The 17,682-nt window shown below is 47.9% G+C and overlaps 1 protein-coding gene and 1 long non-coding RNA gene across 3 annotated transcripts in view; one reads left to right on the forward strand and one right to left on the reverse strand.

The window, feature by feature from the left end:
- Nucleotides 1-9,042: 9,042 nt before the first annotated feature.
- LOC130071831 (uncharacterized) lies at nt 9,043-10,813 on the reverse strand. Its single transcript, XR_008804048.1, has 3 exons — nt 10,744-10,813; nt 10,575-10,637; nt 9,043-9,156 (listed from the first exon to the last, which is right to left on the reverse strand). It is a non-coding gene; the product is annotated as an uncharacterized LOC130071831 (long non-coding RNA).
- A 480-nt stretch (nt 10,814-11,293) lies between these two features.
- The window catches only part of dync1h1 (dynein, cytoplasmic 1, heavy chain 1), a 105,381-nt gene continuing 98,992 nt past the window's right edge, over nt 11,294-17,682 (forward strand). For both annotated transcript variants that reach the window (XM_056236720.1, XM_056236721.1), the window contains exons 1-5: nt 11,294-11,652; nt 12,923-13,010; nt 13,809-13,982; nt 14,611-14,866; nt 15,767-15,953. In XM_056236720.1, the coding sequence (XP_056092695.1) occupies nt 11,400-11,652; nt 12,923-13,010; nt 13,809-13,982; nt 14,611-14,866; nt 15,767-15,953 (958 nt within the window). In that variant the 5' untranslated portion in view covers nt 11,294-11,399. The remainder of the gene's footprint in view (nt 11,653-12,922; nt 13,011-13,808; nt 13,983-14,610; nt 14,867-15,766; nt 15,954-17,682) is intronic.

Genomic DNA, 17,682 nt, shown 5'->3' on the forward strand with positions numbered 1-17,682 from the left:
CGAGTCCAAGTCCAGGACTAGTGGAGACCGAGTCGAGTCCAAGACCAGGACTAGTCGAGACCAAGACCAGGACTAGTGGAGACTCAGTCGAGTCCAAGACCAGGACTAGTGGAGACCCAGTCGAGTCCAAGACCAGGACTAGTGGAGACCCAGTCGAGTCCAAAACCAGGACTAGTCGAGTCCAAGACCAGGACTAGTGGAGACCCAGTCGAGTCCAAGACCAGGACTAGTGGAGACCCAGTCGAGTCCAAGACCAGGACTAATCGAGACCGAGTCGAGTCCAAGACCAGGACTAATCGAGACCGAGTCGAGTCCAAGACCAGGACTAGTGAAGACCGAGTCGAGTCAAAGACCAGGACTAAGCGAGACCGAGTCGAGTCCAAGACCAGGACTAGTCGAGACCGAGTCGAGTCCAAAACCAGGACTAGTGGAGACCCAGTCGAGTCCAAAAGCAGGACTAGTCGAGACCGAGTCGAGTCCAAGACCAGGACTAATCGAGACCAAGTCGAGTCCAAGACCAGGACTAGTCGAGACCGAGTCGAGTCCAAGACCAGGACTAGTCGAGTCCAAGACCAGGACTAATCGAGACCGAGTCGAGTCCAAGACCAGGACTAGTGGAGACCCAGTCGAGTCCAAAACCAGGACTAATCGAGACCGAGACCGAGTCCAAGAACAGGACTAATCGAGACCGAGTCGAGTCCAAGACCAGGACTAGTGGAGACCCAGTCGAGTCCAAAACCAGGACTAATCGAGACCGAGACCGAGTCCAAGACCAGGACTAGTCGAGACCGAGTCGAGTCCAAGACCAGGACTAATCGAGACCGAGTCGAGTCCAAGACCAGGACTAGTCGAGACCGAGTCGAGTCCAAGACCAGGACTAGTCGAGACCGAGTCGAGTCCAAGACCAGGACTAATCGAGACCGAGTCGAGTCCAAGACCAGGACTAGTGGAGACCGAGTTGAGTCCAAGACCAGGACTAATCGAGACCGAGTCGAGTCCAAGACCAGGACTAATCGAGACCGAGTCGAGTCCAAGACCAGGACTAGTCGAGACCGAGTCGAGTCCAAAACCAGGACTAGTGGAGACCCAGTCGAGTCCAAGACCAGGACTAATCGAGACCGAGTCGAGTCCAAGACCAGGACAAATCGAGACCGAGTCGAGTCCAAGACCAGGACAAGTGGAGACCCAGTCGAGTCCAAGACCAGGACTAATCGAGACCGAGTCGAGTCCAAGACCAGGACTAATCGAGACCGAGTCGAGTCCAAGACCAGGACTAATCGAGACAGAGTCGAGTCCAAGACCAGGACTAGTCGAGACCGAGTTGAGTCCAAAACCAGGACAAGTGGAGACCCAGTCGAGTCCAAGACCAGGACTAATCGAGACCGAGTCGAGTCCAAGACCAGGACAAATCGAGACCGAGTCGAGTCCAAGACCAGGACTAGTGGAGACCGAGTCGAGTCCAAGACCAGGACTAATCGAGACCGAGTCGAGTCCAAGACCAGGACAAGTGGAGACCCAGTCGAGTCCAAGACCAGGACTAATCGAGACCCAGTCGAGTCCAAGACCAGGACTAATCGAGACCGAGTCGAGTCCAAGACCAGGACTAGTGGAGACTGAGTCGAGTCCAAGACCAGGACTAATCGAGACCGAGTCGAGTCCAAGACCAGGACTAATTGAGACCGAGTCGAGTCCAAGACCAGGACTAGTGGAGACCCAGTCGAGTCCAAGACCAGGACTAATCGAGACCGAGTCGAGTCCAAGACCAGGACTAGTCGAGACCCAGTCGAGTCCAAGACCAGGACAAGTCGAGACCGAGTCGAGTCCAAGACCAGGACTAGTGGAGACTGAGTCGAGTCCAAGACCAGGACTAGTGGAGACTGAGTCGAGTCCAAGACCAGGACTAATCGAGACCGAGTCGAGTCCAAGACCAGGACTAGTGGAGACTGAGTCGAGTCCAAGACCAGGACTAATCGAGACAGAGTCGAGTCCAAGACCAGGACTAGTGGAGACTGAGTCGAGTCCAAGACCAGGACTAGTGGAGACTGAGTCGAGTCCAAGACCAGGACTAGTGGAGACTGAGTCGAGTCCAAGACCAGGACTAGTCGAGACCCAGTCGAGTCCAAGACCAGGACTAGTGGAGACTGAGTCGAGTCCAAGACCAGGACTAGTGGAGACCCAGTCGAGTCCAAGAACAGGACTATTCGAGACCGAGTCGAGTCCAAGACTAATCGAGACCGAGTCGAGTCCAAGACCAGGACTAATCGAGACCGAGTGAGTCCAAGACCAGGACAAGTGGAGACCCAGTCGAGTCCAAGACCAGGACTAATCGAGACCGAGTCGAGTCCAAGACCAGGACTAGTGGAGACTGAGTCGAGTCCAAGACCAGGACTAGTGGAGACTGAGTCGAGTCCAAGACCAGGACTAATCGAGACCGAGTCGAGTCCAAGACCAGGACTAATTGAGACCGAGTCGAGTCCAAGACCAGGACTAGTGGAGACCCAGTCGAGTCCAAGACCAGGACTAATCGAGACCGAGTCGAGTCCAAGACCAGGACTAGTCGAGACCCAGTCGAGTCCAAGACCAGGACAAGTCGAGACCGAGTCGAGTCCAAGACCAGGACTAGTGGAGACTGAGTCGAGTCCAAGACCAGGACTAGTGGAGACTGAGTCGAGTCCAAGACCAGGACTAATCGAGACCGAGTCAAGTCCAAGACCAGGACTAGTGGAGACTGAGTCGAGTCCAAGACCAGGACTAATCGAGACAGAGTCGAGTCCAAGACCAGGACTAGTGGAGACTGAGTCGAGTCCAAGACCAGGACTAGTGGAGACTGAGTCGAGTCCAAGACCAGGACTAGTGGAGACTGAGTCGAGTCCAAGACCAGGACTAGTCGAGACCCAGTCGAGTCCAAGACCAGAACAAGTCGAGACCGAGTCGAGTCCAAGACCAGGACTAGTGGAGACTGAGTCGAGTCCAAGACCAGGACAAGTCGAGACCGAGTCGAGTCCAAGACCAGGACTAATCGAGACCGAGTCGAGTCCAAGACCAGGACTAGTGGAGACCGAGTCCAAGACCAGGACTAGTGGAGACCCAGTCGAGTCCAAAACCAGGATTAGTCGAGACCGAGTCGAGTCCAAGACCAGGACTAATCGAGACCGAGTCGAGTCCAAGACCAGGACTAGTGGAGACTGAGTCGAGTCCAAGACCAGGACTAGTGGAGACTGAGTCGAGTCCAAGACCAGGACTAGTGGAGACTGAGTCGAGTCCAAGACCAGGACTAGTGGAGACTGAGTCGAGTCCAAGACCAGGACTAGTCGAGACCCAGTCGAGTACAAGACCAGGACTAGTGGAGACTGAGTTGAGTCCAAGACCAGGACTAGTGGAGACTGAGTCGAGTCCAAGACCAGGACTAGTGGAGACTGAGTCGAGTCCAAGACCAGGACTAATCGAGACCGAGTCGAGTCCAAGACCAGGACTAGTGGAGACTGAGTTGAGTCCAAGACCAGGACTAGTGGAGACTGAGTCGAGTCCAAGACCAGGACTAGTGGAGACTGAGTCGAGTCCAAGACCAGGACTAATCGAGACCGAGTCGAGTCCAAGACCAGGACTAGTGGAGACCGAGTCGAGTCCAAGACCAGGACTAGTGGAGACTGAGTCGAGTCCAAGACCAGGACTAGTGGAGACTGAGTCGAGTCCAAGACCAGGACTAGTGGAGACTGAGTCGAGTCCAAGACCAGGACTAATCGAGACCGAGTCGAGTCCAAGACCAGGACTAGTGGAGACTGAGTCGAGTCCAAGACCAGGACTAATCGAGACCGAGTCGAGTCCAAGACCAGGACTAGTGGAGACTGAGTCGAGTCCAAGACCAGGACTAGTGGAGACTGAGTCGAGTCCAAGACCAGGACTAGTGGAGACTGAGTCGAGTCCAAGACCAGGACTAGTGGAGACTGAGTCGAGTCCAAGACCAGGACTAGTCGAGACCCAGGCGAGTCCAAGACCAGGACTAATCGAGACCGAGTCGAGTCTAAGACCAGGACTAGTGGAGACCCAGTCGAGTCCAAAACCAGGATTAGTCGAGACCGAGTCGAGTCCAAGACCAGGACTAATCGAGACCGAGTCGAGTCCAAGACCAGGACTAGTGGAGACTGAGTCGAGTCCAAGACCAGGACTAGTGGAGACTGAGTCGAGTCCAAGACCAGGACTAGTGGAGACTGAGTCGAGTCCAAGACCAGGACTAGTGGAGACTGAGTCGAGTCCAAGACCAGGACTAGTCGAGACCCAGTCGAGTCCAAGACCAGGACTAGTGGAGACTGAGTCGAGTCCAAGACCAGGACTAGTGGAGACCGAGTCGAGTCCAAGACCAGGACTAGTCGAGACCCAGTCGAGTCCAAGACCAGGACTAGTGGAGACTGAGTCGAGTCCAAGACCAGGACTAATCGAGACCGAGTCGAGTCCAAGACCCAGGACTAGTGGAGACTGAGTTGAGTCCAAGACCAGGACTAGTGGAGACTGAGTCGAGTCCAAGACCAGGACTAGTGGAGACTGAGTAGAGTCCAAGACCAGGACTAATCGAGACCGAGTCGAGTCCAAGACCAGGACTAGTGGAGACCGAGTCGAGTCCAAGACCAGGACTAGTGGAGACTGAGTCGAGTCCAAGACCAGGACTAGTGGAGACTGAGTCGAGTCCAAGACCAGGACTAGTCGAGACCCAGTCGAGTCCAAGACCAGGACAAGTCGAGACCGAGTCGAGTCCAAGACCAGGACTAATCGAGACCGAGTCGAGTCCAAGACCAGGACTAGTGGAGACCGAGTCCAAGACCAGGACTAGTGGAGACTGAGTCGAGTCCAAGACCAGGACTAATCGAGACCGAGTCGAGTCCAAGACCAGGACTAGTGGAGACCCAGTCGAGTCCAAGACCAGGACTAGTGGAGACTGAGTCGAGTCCAAGACCAGGACTAGTGGAGACTGAGTCGAGTCCAAGACCAGGACAAGTCGAGACCGAGTCGAGTCCAAGACCAGGACTAATCGAGACCGAGTCGAGTCCAAGACCAGGACAAGTCGAGACCGAGTCGAGTCCAAGACCAGGACTAATCGAGACCGAGTCGAGTCCAAGACCAGGACAAGTCGAGACCGAGTCGAGTCCAAGACCAGGACTAATCGAGACCGAGTCGAGTCCAAGACCAGGACTAGTGGAGACCGAGTCCAAGACCAGGACTAGTGGAGACTGAGTCGAGTCCAAGACCAGGACTAATCGAGACCGAGTCGAGTCCAAGACCAGGACTAGTGGAGACTGAGTCGAGTCCAAGACCAGGACTAGTGGAGACCCAGTCGAGTCCAAGACCAGGACTAGTGGAGACTGAGTCGAGTCCAAGACCAGGACTAGTGGAGACTGAGTCGAGTCCAAGACCAGGACAAGTCGAGACCGAGTCGAGTCCAAGACCAGGACTAATCGAGACCGAGTCGAGTCCAAGACCAGGACTAGTGGAGACCGAGTCCAAGACCAGGACTAGTGGAGACTGAGTCGAGTCCAAGACCAGGACTAGTGGAGACCCAGTCGAGTCCAAGACCAGGACTAGTGGAGACTGAGTCGAGTCCAAGACCAGGACTAGTGGAGACCCAGTCGAGTCCAAGACCAGGACTAATCGAGACCGAGTCGAGTCCAAGACCAGGACTAGTGGAGACTGAGTCGAGTCCAAGACCAGGACTAGTGGAGACCCAGTCGAGTCCAAGACCAGGACTAATCGAGACCCAGTCGAGTCCAAGACCAGGACTAATCGAGACCGAGTCGAGTCCAAGACCAGGACTAGTGGAGACCGAGTCCAAGACCAGGACTAGTGGAGACTGAGTCGAGTCCAAGACCAGGACTAGTGGAGACCCAGTCGAGTCCAAGACCAGGACTAGTGGAGACTGAGTCGAGTCCAAGACCAGGACTAGTGGAGACCCAGTCGAGTCCAAGACCAGGACTAGTGGAGACCCAGTCGAGTCCAAGACCAGGACTAGTGGAGACCCAGTCGAGTCCAAGACCAGGACTAGTGGAGACTGAGTCGAGTCCAAGACCAGGACTAGTGGAGACCCAGTCGAGTCTAGGGCTGTGTATCACCAACAATGTCACGATACGATACGCATCACGATCCTAAAGCCACGATACGATACGTATCACGATATGGATCAATTTGGAATTTAAATTTCTTTTGAGCAGAGTAATATCTTTATTGAATAAACAGTGTTATAACAGTTGTGATAACTGAAAAACTATTTAGTTTTTGTCATTAAAAAACAATGAGAGTTCAATTAAATAAGTGTTGGAATGTGCACCAAACAAAGTAATTTCTTTACATTACGTTGAAATCATTTTAAACAACTAAATACAATAGAATAAAGATAGCCTACCAATAAAGAGATTTTTTTTTGAATAGGTCTAGCACTAGTATTCAGAAATACTACAGAAACTTAAAGTAATTAAATGTACAATAACACTGGGTAGTATTTTAGTCCTGACTAAATTAAATACATTGGCTATAAATCCAGATTCCTTATAATTAAAGCTATCTTTTGTTGTTTTGACGACAATATTAATGACAGACACACATGGCTGCCGTCACTTTAAGAGCTAGTGCACGGATCCTGTGTTCATTATGCTGTCACATGCATTAACCGACTGTGTTGGATACTCACCAAGACTGACATTTTTGACATCATTTTGCTTGTTTTTGTCCGTAAAAGCGATATAATCCGTGAAAAAGAACTTTTGTTACTCACAGGCTGTTTGTGAGGCGGCTTTACTCTATGTATGCATGCAGAGAAAACCATCTCTCAGAGAGCGTGCGAGCACTGAATAGTTTAAAATCGCTTGAATGTTTTGCGTGGTAAGACTTAAAAAGACGAGCGAATGGTAAACTTAAGTGACAATGCAATACTGGCCCGAATATGCAAGTGAATATTCCGTCATGTCCCAACTCCCGAAAGCGAGAGTGTATCGCCGCCTTCAGCGCGTTTGACGCTTGCCTTGAGCAACCCATTTTGAGATAGAGACAGAAGACGCGGCACAGCTGAACACTCACGCTGTTTGTGAAATTGTGTCTTTCAGAATGTTTTAAAATGACTAATTCGATGTTATATCGAATAAATATGGTTAGAATAATGCGTAATACTCGCAATCCCGTGCTGAAATTCGAGCCCTGAATTGGCTACATTCAAAAGCATGACAGTATCGATACAGCAGTTGCTGTATCGATACGCGCATCGTCAGGAGTTCATGACGATGTATCGTCGTATCGATATTTTGAGCACAGCCCTAGTCGAGTCCAAAACCAGGATTAGTCGAGACCGAGTCGAGTCCAAAACCAGGATTAGTCGAGACCGAGTCGAGTCCAAAACCAGGATTAGTCGAGACCGAGTCGAGTCCAAAACCAGGATTAGTCGAGACCGAGTCGAGTCCAACTGAGACAGTCAAGACAGAGACAGAAAAAAAAATCCTCTTCAAGACCACGTACTTAACAATTGATTATTAATGTGATGCGAGAGACAACAGACAATTATTTTGCATGATCAAAAAGCATGTGTGCATATTAAAGTGTGCATATAAGCTGCCTGGGTGTTTTTAAACTCACTACATGTTTAGAATAGCATATTTGAATATAACTAAACAGCAACATGAACGTTTACAGCAGCAAAGTCACTAATATTGTCTTTTTACTCACAAACTAAGGTTTTATTGCACTTTCTTACAGTAACGAACGTAATGTTAACTGTTGTCAACTCGCTTCTTCACTAGCCTACACCTCGACCGCTGTGTGTGTGTGTGTGTGTGTGACCGAGACCGGACTCGAGTACTACAGCACCGCCGTAAAGCTCCATGTTTCGCTGTATTACAGAAACATCCCATCATCTTCAGTCTTAAATTAAGATCAATCACTGCAGTTTCTAAAGTCCCCATGAAATCAAATTCGACATTTTTTAATGGAATATCGCAGTGTTTATTCTAAATGATTTATCAGTGCACATCATTATTGTGTTAATAATCTTGAATCAGAATAACTGTCACTCGCATGAGCTCAGCCAATAGCAAACCACAACCATTCAACCATCCAATCAACTCCCCACGGACACAATCAAGCCCCGCCCACAGTTTGAAGGGCATCAGGTGATTCGCACCTGTCCGGAGTTAGTGTTTATAGACAGAGCTGAGCTGACCTCAGACCAGCACTACTGACAGATGCACTGATCTGCCGGCCAACAGAAGTCATCCTTATAGAATATGATTTACTCATTAATAAAACCTGATGATGATGATGTCACTGAAGCATCACTGAGATCAGAGCGACGGAAGTGTGTGTGTGTGTGTCACTGATGAACTGGACAATACAGTGTCACTGAGACGCAGGTCAGCCATCATGAGCATCCGCTGAGATCTAAATTATGCAGCACGAACATCCTGTTCATTAGAGAACAGACCAGATCCACGCGGAGCATCAATTCTTAATTCAAGGCCTGAACTGATGCTTAAGATGGACAAAAACACTGATGTAGTAGAGATCACCACACACACACACACACCTGTGAGAGCGTCCAGTGGCTCCAGCTCTCTGCTGATGCTCACACACACACACACACACACACACCTGTGAGAGCGTCCAGTGGCTCCCGCTCTCTGCTGATGCTCACACACACACACTCACACACACACACACACACACACACCTGTGAGAGCGTCCAGTGGCTCCAGCTCTCTGCTGATGCTCACACACACACACACACACACACACCTGTGAGAGCGTCCAGTGGCTCCCGCTCTCTGCTGATGCTCACACACACTCACTCACACACACACACACACACACACACCTGTGAGAGCGTCCAGTGGCTCCAGCTCTCTGCTGATGCTCACACACACACACACACACACACACCTGTGAGAGCGTCCAGTGGCTCCCGCTCTCTGCTGATGCTCACACACACACACACACCTGTGAGAGCGTCCAGTGGCTCCCGCTCTCTGCTGATGCTCACACACACTCACTCACACACACACACACACACACACCTGTGAGAGCGTCCAGTGGCTCCAGCTCTCTGCTGATGCTCACACACACACTCAGTCTGCGGTGTGTGTTCGGGCCGGACGTGTGTTTTCTGGTCCTGATCCTCTTATTCAGACCCTGATGAAACCAGAGTCACACAAGCAGATTCCCGTTACAAGCCTGATTTCCTGAAGCTGGGATCATTTATCCTCAGCAGATCTGGGTCACACTCACTGGACCCAGATCAGCTGCTCTCTCACACACACACACACACACACACACACACACACACACACACACACACACTGGACCCAGATCAGCTGCTCTCACACACACACACACTCACTGGACCCAGATCAGCTGCTCTCTCACACACACACAGTCTCTCTCTCACACACACACTGGACCCAGATCAGCTGCTCTCTCAACCACACTGGACCCAGATCAGCTGCTCTCTCACACACACACAGTCTCTCTCTCACACACACACACACACACACACACACACACACACTCACTGGACCCAGATCAGCTGCTCTCTCACACTCACTGGACCCAGATCAGCTGCTCTCTCACACACACTGGACCCAGATCAGCTGCTCTCTCACAAACAAACAGTCTCTCACTCTCACACACACACACACACACACACACACTCTCACTGGACCCAGATCAGCTGCTCTCTCACTCACACACTCACACACTCTCTCTCTCTCTCTCTCTCTCTCTCTCTCTCTCTCTCTCTCTCTCTCTCTCTCTCTCTCTCTCACACACACACACACACACACACTCACTCACTGGACCCAGATCAGCTGCTCTCACACACTCACACACTCTCACTGGACCCAGATCAGCTGCTCTCTCACACTCACACACTCTCTCTCTCTCTCTCTCTCTCTCTCTCTCTCTCTCTCTCTCTCTCTCTCTCTCTCTCTCTCTCACACACACACACACACACACACTCACTCTCTCTCTCTCTCACACACACACACACACACACACACTCTCTCACTGGACCCAGATCAGCTGCTCTCTCTCACACACACACTCTCTCTCTCTCTCTCACTCTCTCACTCTCTCTCTCTCTCTCTCTCACACACACACACACACAGAGTAGTTCTGCGCTTCTGTCTGTTGTTTGCACGGCTCTGTTCACTAAAGCTCTTCTACAGTAATGTCGACTCTGGAAGGGCTTATGAACTGCTGAGGTAAACAGTTCTCCTTAGATTTAGATATCAATACAATCAAATGACCTGGTATTTCAAAGCAAATCAACAACTGAAATTAATACGAGATTCATGGTACAAAACATCTTATATAATGAACTATGATAATAATAAGAATTTCAATCCGATGGCTATTTTTATGATTACTGAAATGCTTTAGCTACAATGTTCGAATGGCTGAAACCTGGCAAAGTATGAAAAATTGGGCACATGTCATTATGTGTATTGCTAAATATCAGCATTATGTTCTAAACTAACATGGAATGATACAGGCAACTAATCAGAACATTTTCCTCTTTACCTATGTTCATCCAATAATCAATAATTTACCTCATTTTCAAAGTCCTGATCATCGTCATGCAGTTTGCCTCCCTTTCTGCTGGATTTCACACACTGAAAACAGATTATATATATATATATATAGATAGATAGTCAGATAGATAGAGTTCATTGAGGTAATCTACAGTTAGTCTATAATGTTCTCAACAGAAAGTCCTACCTTGTCTTTCTTTGACTTATGCGGCATCATGAGTGACAGGATCATGAACTGACTAACTGAACACACATACACGCGCGTGCGCGCGCTGATTGACAGGTGCCAGTCACGTGATAGCACCCGCTACATTTATTTACGGTTCAAAACCTCTATGTTCAAAACCAACTTTAGTTTAGGGTTCATGTAAGTTATTGTTTAGGTTCAGTAGTCAAGATATTTAGTAAGTGAGCGACATGCTTCTAGACTAAATGCAAAAGTCGATCAAACTTTATGTTGCCTCAAGGGTTTTCAAGCAGTCTGCCACCTTATGAGATTTATTATAAATTTGTATTTCCATATGTAAGTGTTTATATTAGTATTATTTTTCTTTTATATCATAAATTGGGTGTGATCAGGGTGTGATGCACGAGAAAAGCGATGACGCTAGGCGTGTGACACTTTTCGGTTTTCTGGGTAATGTAGTTCAAATGTCACGTTAACTAATACGCTCGCCTGGTGGAAAAACTACATATCACAGACTCCAGCGAAACAATAAAGTTCCCCGACGCGCTGGGCGCTGGTCATTACGGTGATGTGACAGAGTCCGTGATACAGCGCGATCTCTCTCACAGCTTACTCATCGGTTAATCTCGGTTAGTCTCGGCTCATTGTGCAGGGAAATGTCTGACAGTGGCGGGGGAGAGGACGGTGGCGGTGTGATGGAGGGTTCTGCTGCCGTACACACAGTGGCGGACGCCTCAGTGCTGCAGAAACACATCCGAAAGCTCGTGCCACTGCTCCTGGAAGATGGCGGAGACGCGCCCGCGGGCCTCGAGAGCGCGCTGGAGGAGAAGAGCGCGCTCGAGCAGATGAAAAAGTTCCTGTCAGATCCACAGATTCACTCGATTCTGGTGGAACGGAACGCGCTGAAAGGTTAAAAGCCGCATGATCATCAATTAATCACATCTTAAGGGTTAAAATCACTCACATGCGTTATTAAGCTCATGATGTGCGGGTTTGCCGCGACTGTCAATCGATTTCGTGATGTTTTATTGCGTTATCGCAGGGTTTGTGTGGCTCCGCCCTGTTTGAGTCGCTCCTGTGATGTGTCAAAAATTAAAGTTTAGGTTATGTTTATTTTAGAAACATGGGTGTAAAGAGACTGCTTGAATTTGTGATGAAATGTCAACAATAAGTGATCAATGCGCGTTCAGGGCGTGTTTGCTGCACTGCAGATCGGTGACGTCACGAATCACGATCATCCGAGTAGGAACGATCGATTCCTCGATTTTAACCGGTATCGATTCTTAAGTCCCAGCCAGCAATCAATCTTGTAACTTTAGTTGTTTGTAGTTGATGCGTGAACAAATTTCTCTAAACATTATTTCTAGCTCATGCCATCAAATAATCACAATAAGCTTTGTTATTTTTAGGTAGTTTTTAAACAAAGTATCCACTAAATTCAGTCAGTAAATGTTTGTTTGTGTGTCTTTGATGTGTAACATCTCTTCATCTTTACTACTAGTTACAGCAGCAAATAAACATCAATGAACATCAGGAGGAATGTTGAAATATTCAGAACCACTTCTGGAAATCAACCATGTCTGTAATCCATCAATCGGTGTTTCAGTCGCGGGAAAGGCCAATTAAACCGCTTGAGAACAACAATGTCATGTAATATTTACCTCAGACTTTTAATGACGATAAACTCCATAGTTAGATAGTAAAATAACTCTAGAGAGGAGCATTCTGATAAATATATGCGCTATACAGTATTCATTATATTATAATATAGTGCTCTTCAGAAACCCTACGGATGACGCACACACACTACGCCCATATTGTATACAGTCTGTGATCATAACCTGTAATATTACAGTAATGCAGAGGGTTCCTGTAGAGTTCACAGCTTCAGTTTGGAGAGATTTTATTACTTGAGATAAATTGTCCTGAATCTGATGTACAGTATATCCAGATGGATGGGGATGGATAATAGTGTACTCTAGGATGACAGGGATCATGTCTCATGTCTCAGTGCAGCGTCGGGACGGGGGCGAGGCTGTGTGTTTATATGACTGTGCTCTTGTGTTCCAGACTCACACACACAGCCTCAAGTCACATGTCTGCTTTTATATAATAGTCATGGTGAATGTTAAATAAAGACTGCTTTATCACAGCCGGTTGTTTCTTGTGATTGACGCAGAGGATGTTGGCGATGAAGGCGAGGAGGAGCGCGAGTGCATTTCCTACAGCGTTAGCATCGACATCCACTACGGGCTCAAATCTAACAGGTGACGCGCGGCAAACATGTGATCCTGATCCTGATCTGTGTGTGTGTGCTAATGTGAACGTGATCCTGATCTGTGTGTGTGTGCTAATGTGAACGTGATCCTGATCTGTGTGTGTGTGCTAATGTGAACCTGATCCTGATCTGTGTGTGTGTGCGCTAATGTGAACCTGATCCTGATCTGTGTGTGTGTGCTAATGTGAACCTGATCCTGATCTGTGTGTGTGTGCTAATGTGAACGTGATCCTGATCCTGATCTGTGTGTGTGTGCTAATGTGAACGTGATCCTGATCCTGATCTGTGTGTGTCTGCTAATGTGAACGTGATCCTGATCTGTGTGTGTGTGCTAATGTGAACGTGATCCTGATCTGTGTGTGTGTGCTAATGTGAACCTGATCCTGATCCTGATCTGTGTGTGTGTGCTAATGTGAACCTGATCCTGATCCTGATCTGTGTGTGTGTGCTAATGTGAACCTGATCCTGATCCTGATCTGTGTGTGTGTGCTAATGTGAACGTGATCCTGATCCTGATCTGTGTGTGTCTGCTAATGTGATCCTGATCCTGATCTGTGTGTGTGTGCTAATGTGAACCTGATCCTGATCCTGATCTGTGTGTGTGTGCTAATGTGAACGTGATCCTGATCCTGATCTGTGTGTGTCTGCTAATGTGATCCTGATCCTGATCTGTGTTTCTCTGCTAATGTGAACGTGATCCTGATCCTGATCTGTGTGTGTCTGCTAATGTGATCCTGATCCTGATCCTGATCTTTGTTTCTCTGCTAATGTGAACGTGTGGTTTCAGCCTGGCGTTGATCAAGCGTACGGGAGTCATCGACGCGGATAAACCGATCTCCACACAGGTGCGTGTTCTGACGCTCAGCGAAGACTCCCCGTACGAGACCCTGCACTCCTTCATCAGCAATGCGGTCGCTCCGTACTTCAAATCCTACATCCGGGAGTCTGGCAAAGCCGACAGGTAACGTCCCCGACATCATTCCTGAAGGAGGAGTCACTTCAGAATTACAATCTCCTGATGATTTACTCTCGTCATCCAACATGTTCATGTGTTTCTTTCTTCAGAGGAAAAGAAATTAAGGTTTTTGAGGAAAACACTCCAGGGTTTCTCCATATAGTGACTTCAATGGGGTCCAACAGTCCTGGAGTGTTTTCCTCAAAAACCTTCATTTCTTTTCCACTGAAGAAAGAAACACATGAACATGTTGGATGACGAGAGTAAATCATCAGGAGATTGTAATTCTGAAGTGACTCCTCCTTTAAAGAAGCTTTACAACTAAAGAAAGAAACTGATCCGGTCGTGATGCGGATGTAACGCCTCAACACGCACCAAAGCTATATTTTCTGAATGTCATAATCATTTGTTATCAAACAAGTATTCATAACTTCAGTGAGCTCATTGTTTCTGCATTAAATTATTACATTCTTTAAATTAATACATTTCTAGCTAACTGTGATTTGTATATGTACATTTCTGCAGAACTCAGACAGTGTCCTCTGATAACTGTAATGTGGACTGAAACGATGTGTGTTGTGGAAAGCGCTGTACAAATAAACGTGAATTGAAGGAATGAGTGTTTGTGGTGTAGGGATGGAGATAAAATGGCCCCGTCGGTGGAGAAGAAGATCGCGGAGCTGGAGATGGGGCTGCTGCACCTCCAGCAGAACATCGAGATCCCCGAGATCAGTCTGCTCATACACCCCACCATCAGCAACGTGGCCAAGCAGTGCTACGAGCGCGCAGAGAAGCCCAAGGTCACCGACTTCGGGGATAAGGTGGAGGATCCCAGCTTCCTGAACCAGCTGCAGTCCGGCGTCAACCGCTGGATCCGGGAGATACAGAAGGTGTGTGTGTGTGTGTGTGTGTGTGAGATCAGGGAGATCCTGAACCAGCTGCAGTCCGGCGCTCGAGCTGCTGCTGACGGTGTGTGTGCTCTTCACATCTGTGCTCTTCACATCTGTGCTCTTCACATCTGTGCTCTTCACATCTGTGCTCTTCACATCTGTGCTCTTCACATCTGTGCTCTTCACATCTGTGCTCTTCACATCTGTGCTCGGAACATATTTAGAGGGGTGATGAACTGAGAAATCAAATTTTCCTTGAGCTTTTGACATCTAAGAGGTCATCATATTATAAGAATATCCTGTAAGTTTCAGAACTGAAAACATCCTTGTTAGTCCAATAAAAGCTTTTATTGACACCAGGCTCAGCAGTGCGGTTCAAAGTGGGGAACTATGACGACAAAGAGGATAAAACACCACCCCCGCAGAAGAAGATCAACGCCTACTTCAACACGGCCGGTTTAGCCCCGCCCACCGATTCGCGCATTACACGAAACTCATTATAATATGCAAAACTGTTATCCACTCACAGCAGTGGGCGTTTACTTCCAAGTCTTCAATGCGAGACGCCCATAAAAACCGAGCGTTTTTGAGCTAGGCTCAAAACTAGGGTAGAAAATAGCCTATTACTTATTCATTTTGATGTTTTTGAATGTAAAAACCAAGCGAACGTCATAAGTTGACCTCAGACAACTATATATAAAAATTTAAAAAGCCAGTTCATGACCCCTTTAAGCCTCAGTTTGGGATAAATAGACTTTCAGTGGATCTCTCTGATTTGGTTAAAAAGCCTTCATGTGTGTTTGTAAGGTTGGGAATGGCATGAGCGAGTGGCTTTCAGTGTGAGCTGTGTGTGAACAGAAGTGCTGTTGTCTGAGGGTTGTGCTGTGTGTGTGTTTGCAGGTGACGAAGCTGGACCGGGACCCGGCCTCGGGAACGGCCCTGCAGGAGATCAGCTTCTGGCTGAACCTGGAGCGCGCGCTGAACCGGATCCAGGAGAAGAGGGAGAGCCCCGAGGTGCTGCTCACGCTCGACATCCTGAAGCACGGCAAGCGCTTCCACGCCACCGTCAGCTTCGACACCGACACAGGTGAGCGGTCAAGCTCTGCACTCACAGATCACTGACCCGTCGAGGAGCCGGCCAAATCCCGGAAGTGCTGCGATCCACGTACGAGAATCCATGAGCCGCGTTATTACACCGTTCTCTAAGGCTACGCGAAATATAACAACCATTTACCATCATAATATAGCGTAGTGCTGTTGAGAAATCACAGCGGCTGCGGTTCTGTTAGAGGAATATGTGCTGTTTCCCACAGAGAAGCACGACGCTTTAATGTGTACGTGTGTGTGTGTACAGACGCCCCTCAGCTCGTTCCCAGTAAACGCGGCTCACACACTCCGTCTCTGCATGTGTGTGTGTTTAGGGTTCCAATAACGTGCCTTCGCGAACGCAAACAGTCCTGTGTGTTTTATAGTGGCACTGTTATCATTTATACAGATTCCTAAACTCCGTCTCTCCGTGCTGTGTGTGTCTGTGTGTGTGTGTGTCTTATAGCGCTCATCTGGGAACGCAGTGTGCGCCATCTCACATTTGTAATGCAACTCGTTTGTAAATCTACGGCAACACAGGAATATGTGAATATGAACATATGAATATTAGGGATGTGAATTTCTGCCAAAAATGACATTCGAAAATCGAGGAGCAAAAGTCGATTATCGTTCGAAAATCGAAAAAAAACAGAAAAAAAAAAAAAACGCGCACTCACAATGACAGAAAGGGAGGCCAATTTCATCTTTAGCGATTTGTCATCAAACAAACTGTTTATTATTCGAACAATTAACATGTTTTCGTCATTTTTTTAACATACCGGTAGTTAACATAGAAGGAAAAAACAATAAGCAGGACAGTCCGTTTTTGCATCGCCAAACCAGATGCTCGTTCGTTAGATAAAAAAAAAAAAAAGTCATAATGATTTTATGCAAACCTGCCTTGTTACTGCAAAAGCCTACTTTTTAAACAAATTAGTTTCAATCAATACTATTCGTGTGATGCCACTGCGCAATACACACACATTACCACGGGATGGCGGGTGTTCATTTCATAAACTGTGGACAATGGTAGCTTATTTAATGTAGCCTATAAATGAATGTATATGTCCAAAAAACGGATATGTCATCATACTTGTAGTGCTATCGTCGAGTAATAATCTGTTTGGTTGTAAAATGTATTACCTGAATGAAATGAGCTTGAATGTATCGTCCTGTGGAATCATTCATTCACAGACATCATACGAAGATGTTCAACTAGATCGCTGGCAAAAATATGATGCATTTGCCGATTTGCTTTCACTAGACTGTACTGTAGATCCACGGCCACTTCATCCAACGCTCTTGATGTTGTTAAATCTTCCTGTTACGACTCCGTGTCGAGTGTGAAAGCGCTTCAGTGATTCAGTGCGCGAGGAACTGAACAGATCATTCAAACTGATTCGCCAACCGATTTAGACAGATCTGCCAACTTGTTTGATGAAGTCTTTGAACAGAATCGACTCAAAAGAGTGATTCATTTGTGAATGGAGCATCGCTCATGCCCATAAAAAAGACACAGCACGCTTGGAATAAACTACGCATTTAACAACATGTATTGCATTAAAATAAAGTAACGAGAGGAACGTCGCCCAACGTAGTGAAGTAAATGTAGATTACTTTGTTACTACCATAGACGGTAACTAGACAGTAAAGGTTAGTCTATCCACCTCTGCTGGGCGCAGAGTTAACGGTCAGACAATGCTCTTCTTCTGTTGTTTGTTTACACTATG

Source organism: Rhinichthys klamathensis, unplaced genomic scaffold, assembly GCF_029890125.1.
Source record: "Rhinichthys klamathensis goyatoka isolate OS25496 unplaced genomic scaffold, OSU_Roscu_1.1 h1tg000462l_1, whole genome shotgun sequence".
Classification (NCBI taxonomy): Eukaryota; Metazoa; Chordata; class Actinopteri; order Cypriniformes; family Leuciscidae; genus Rhinichthys; species Rhinichthys klamathensis.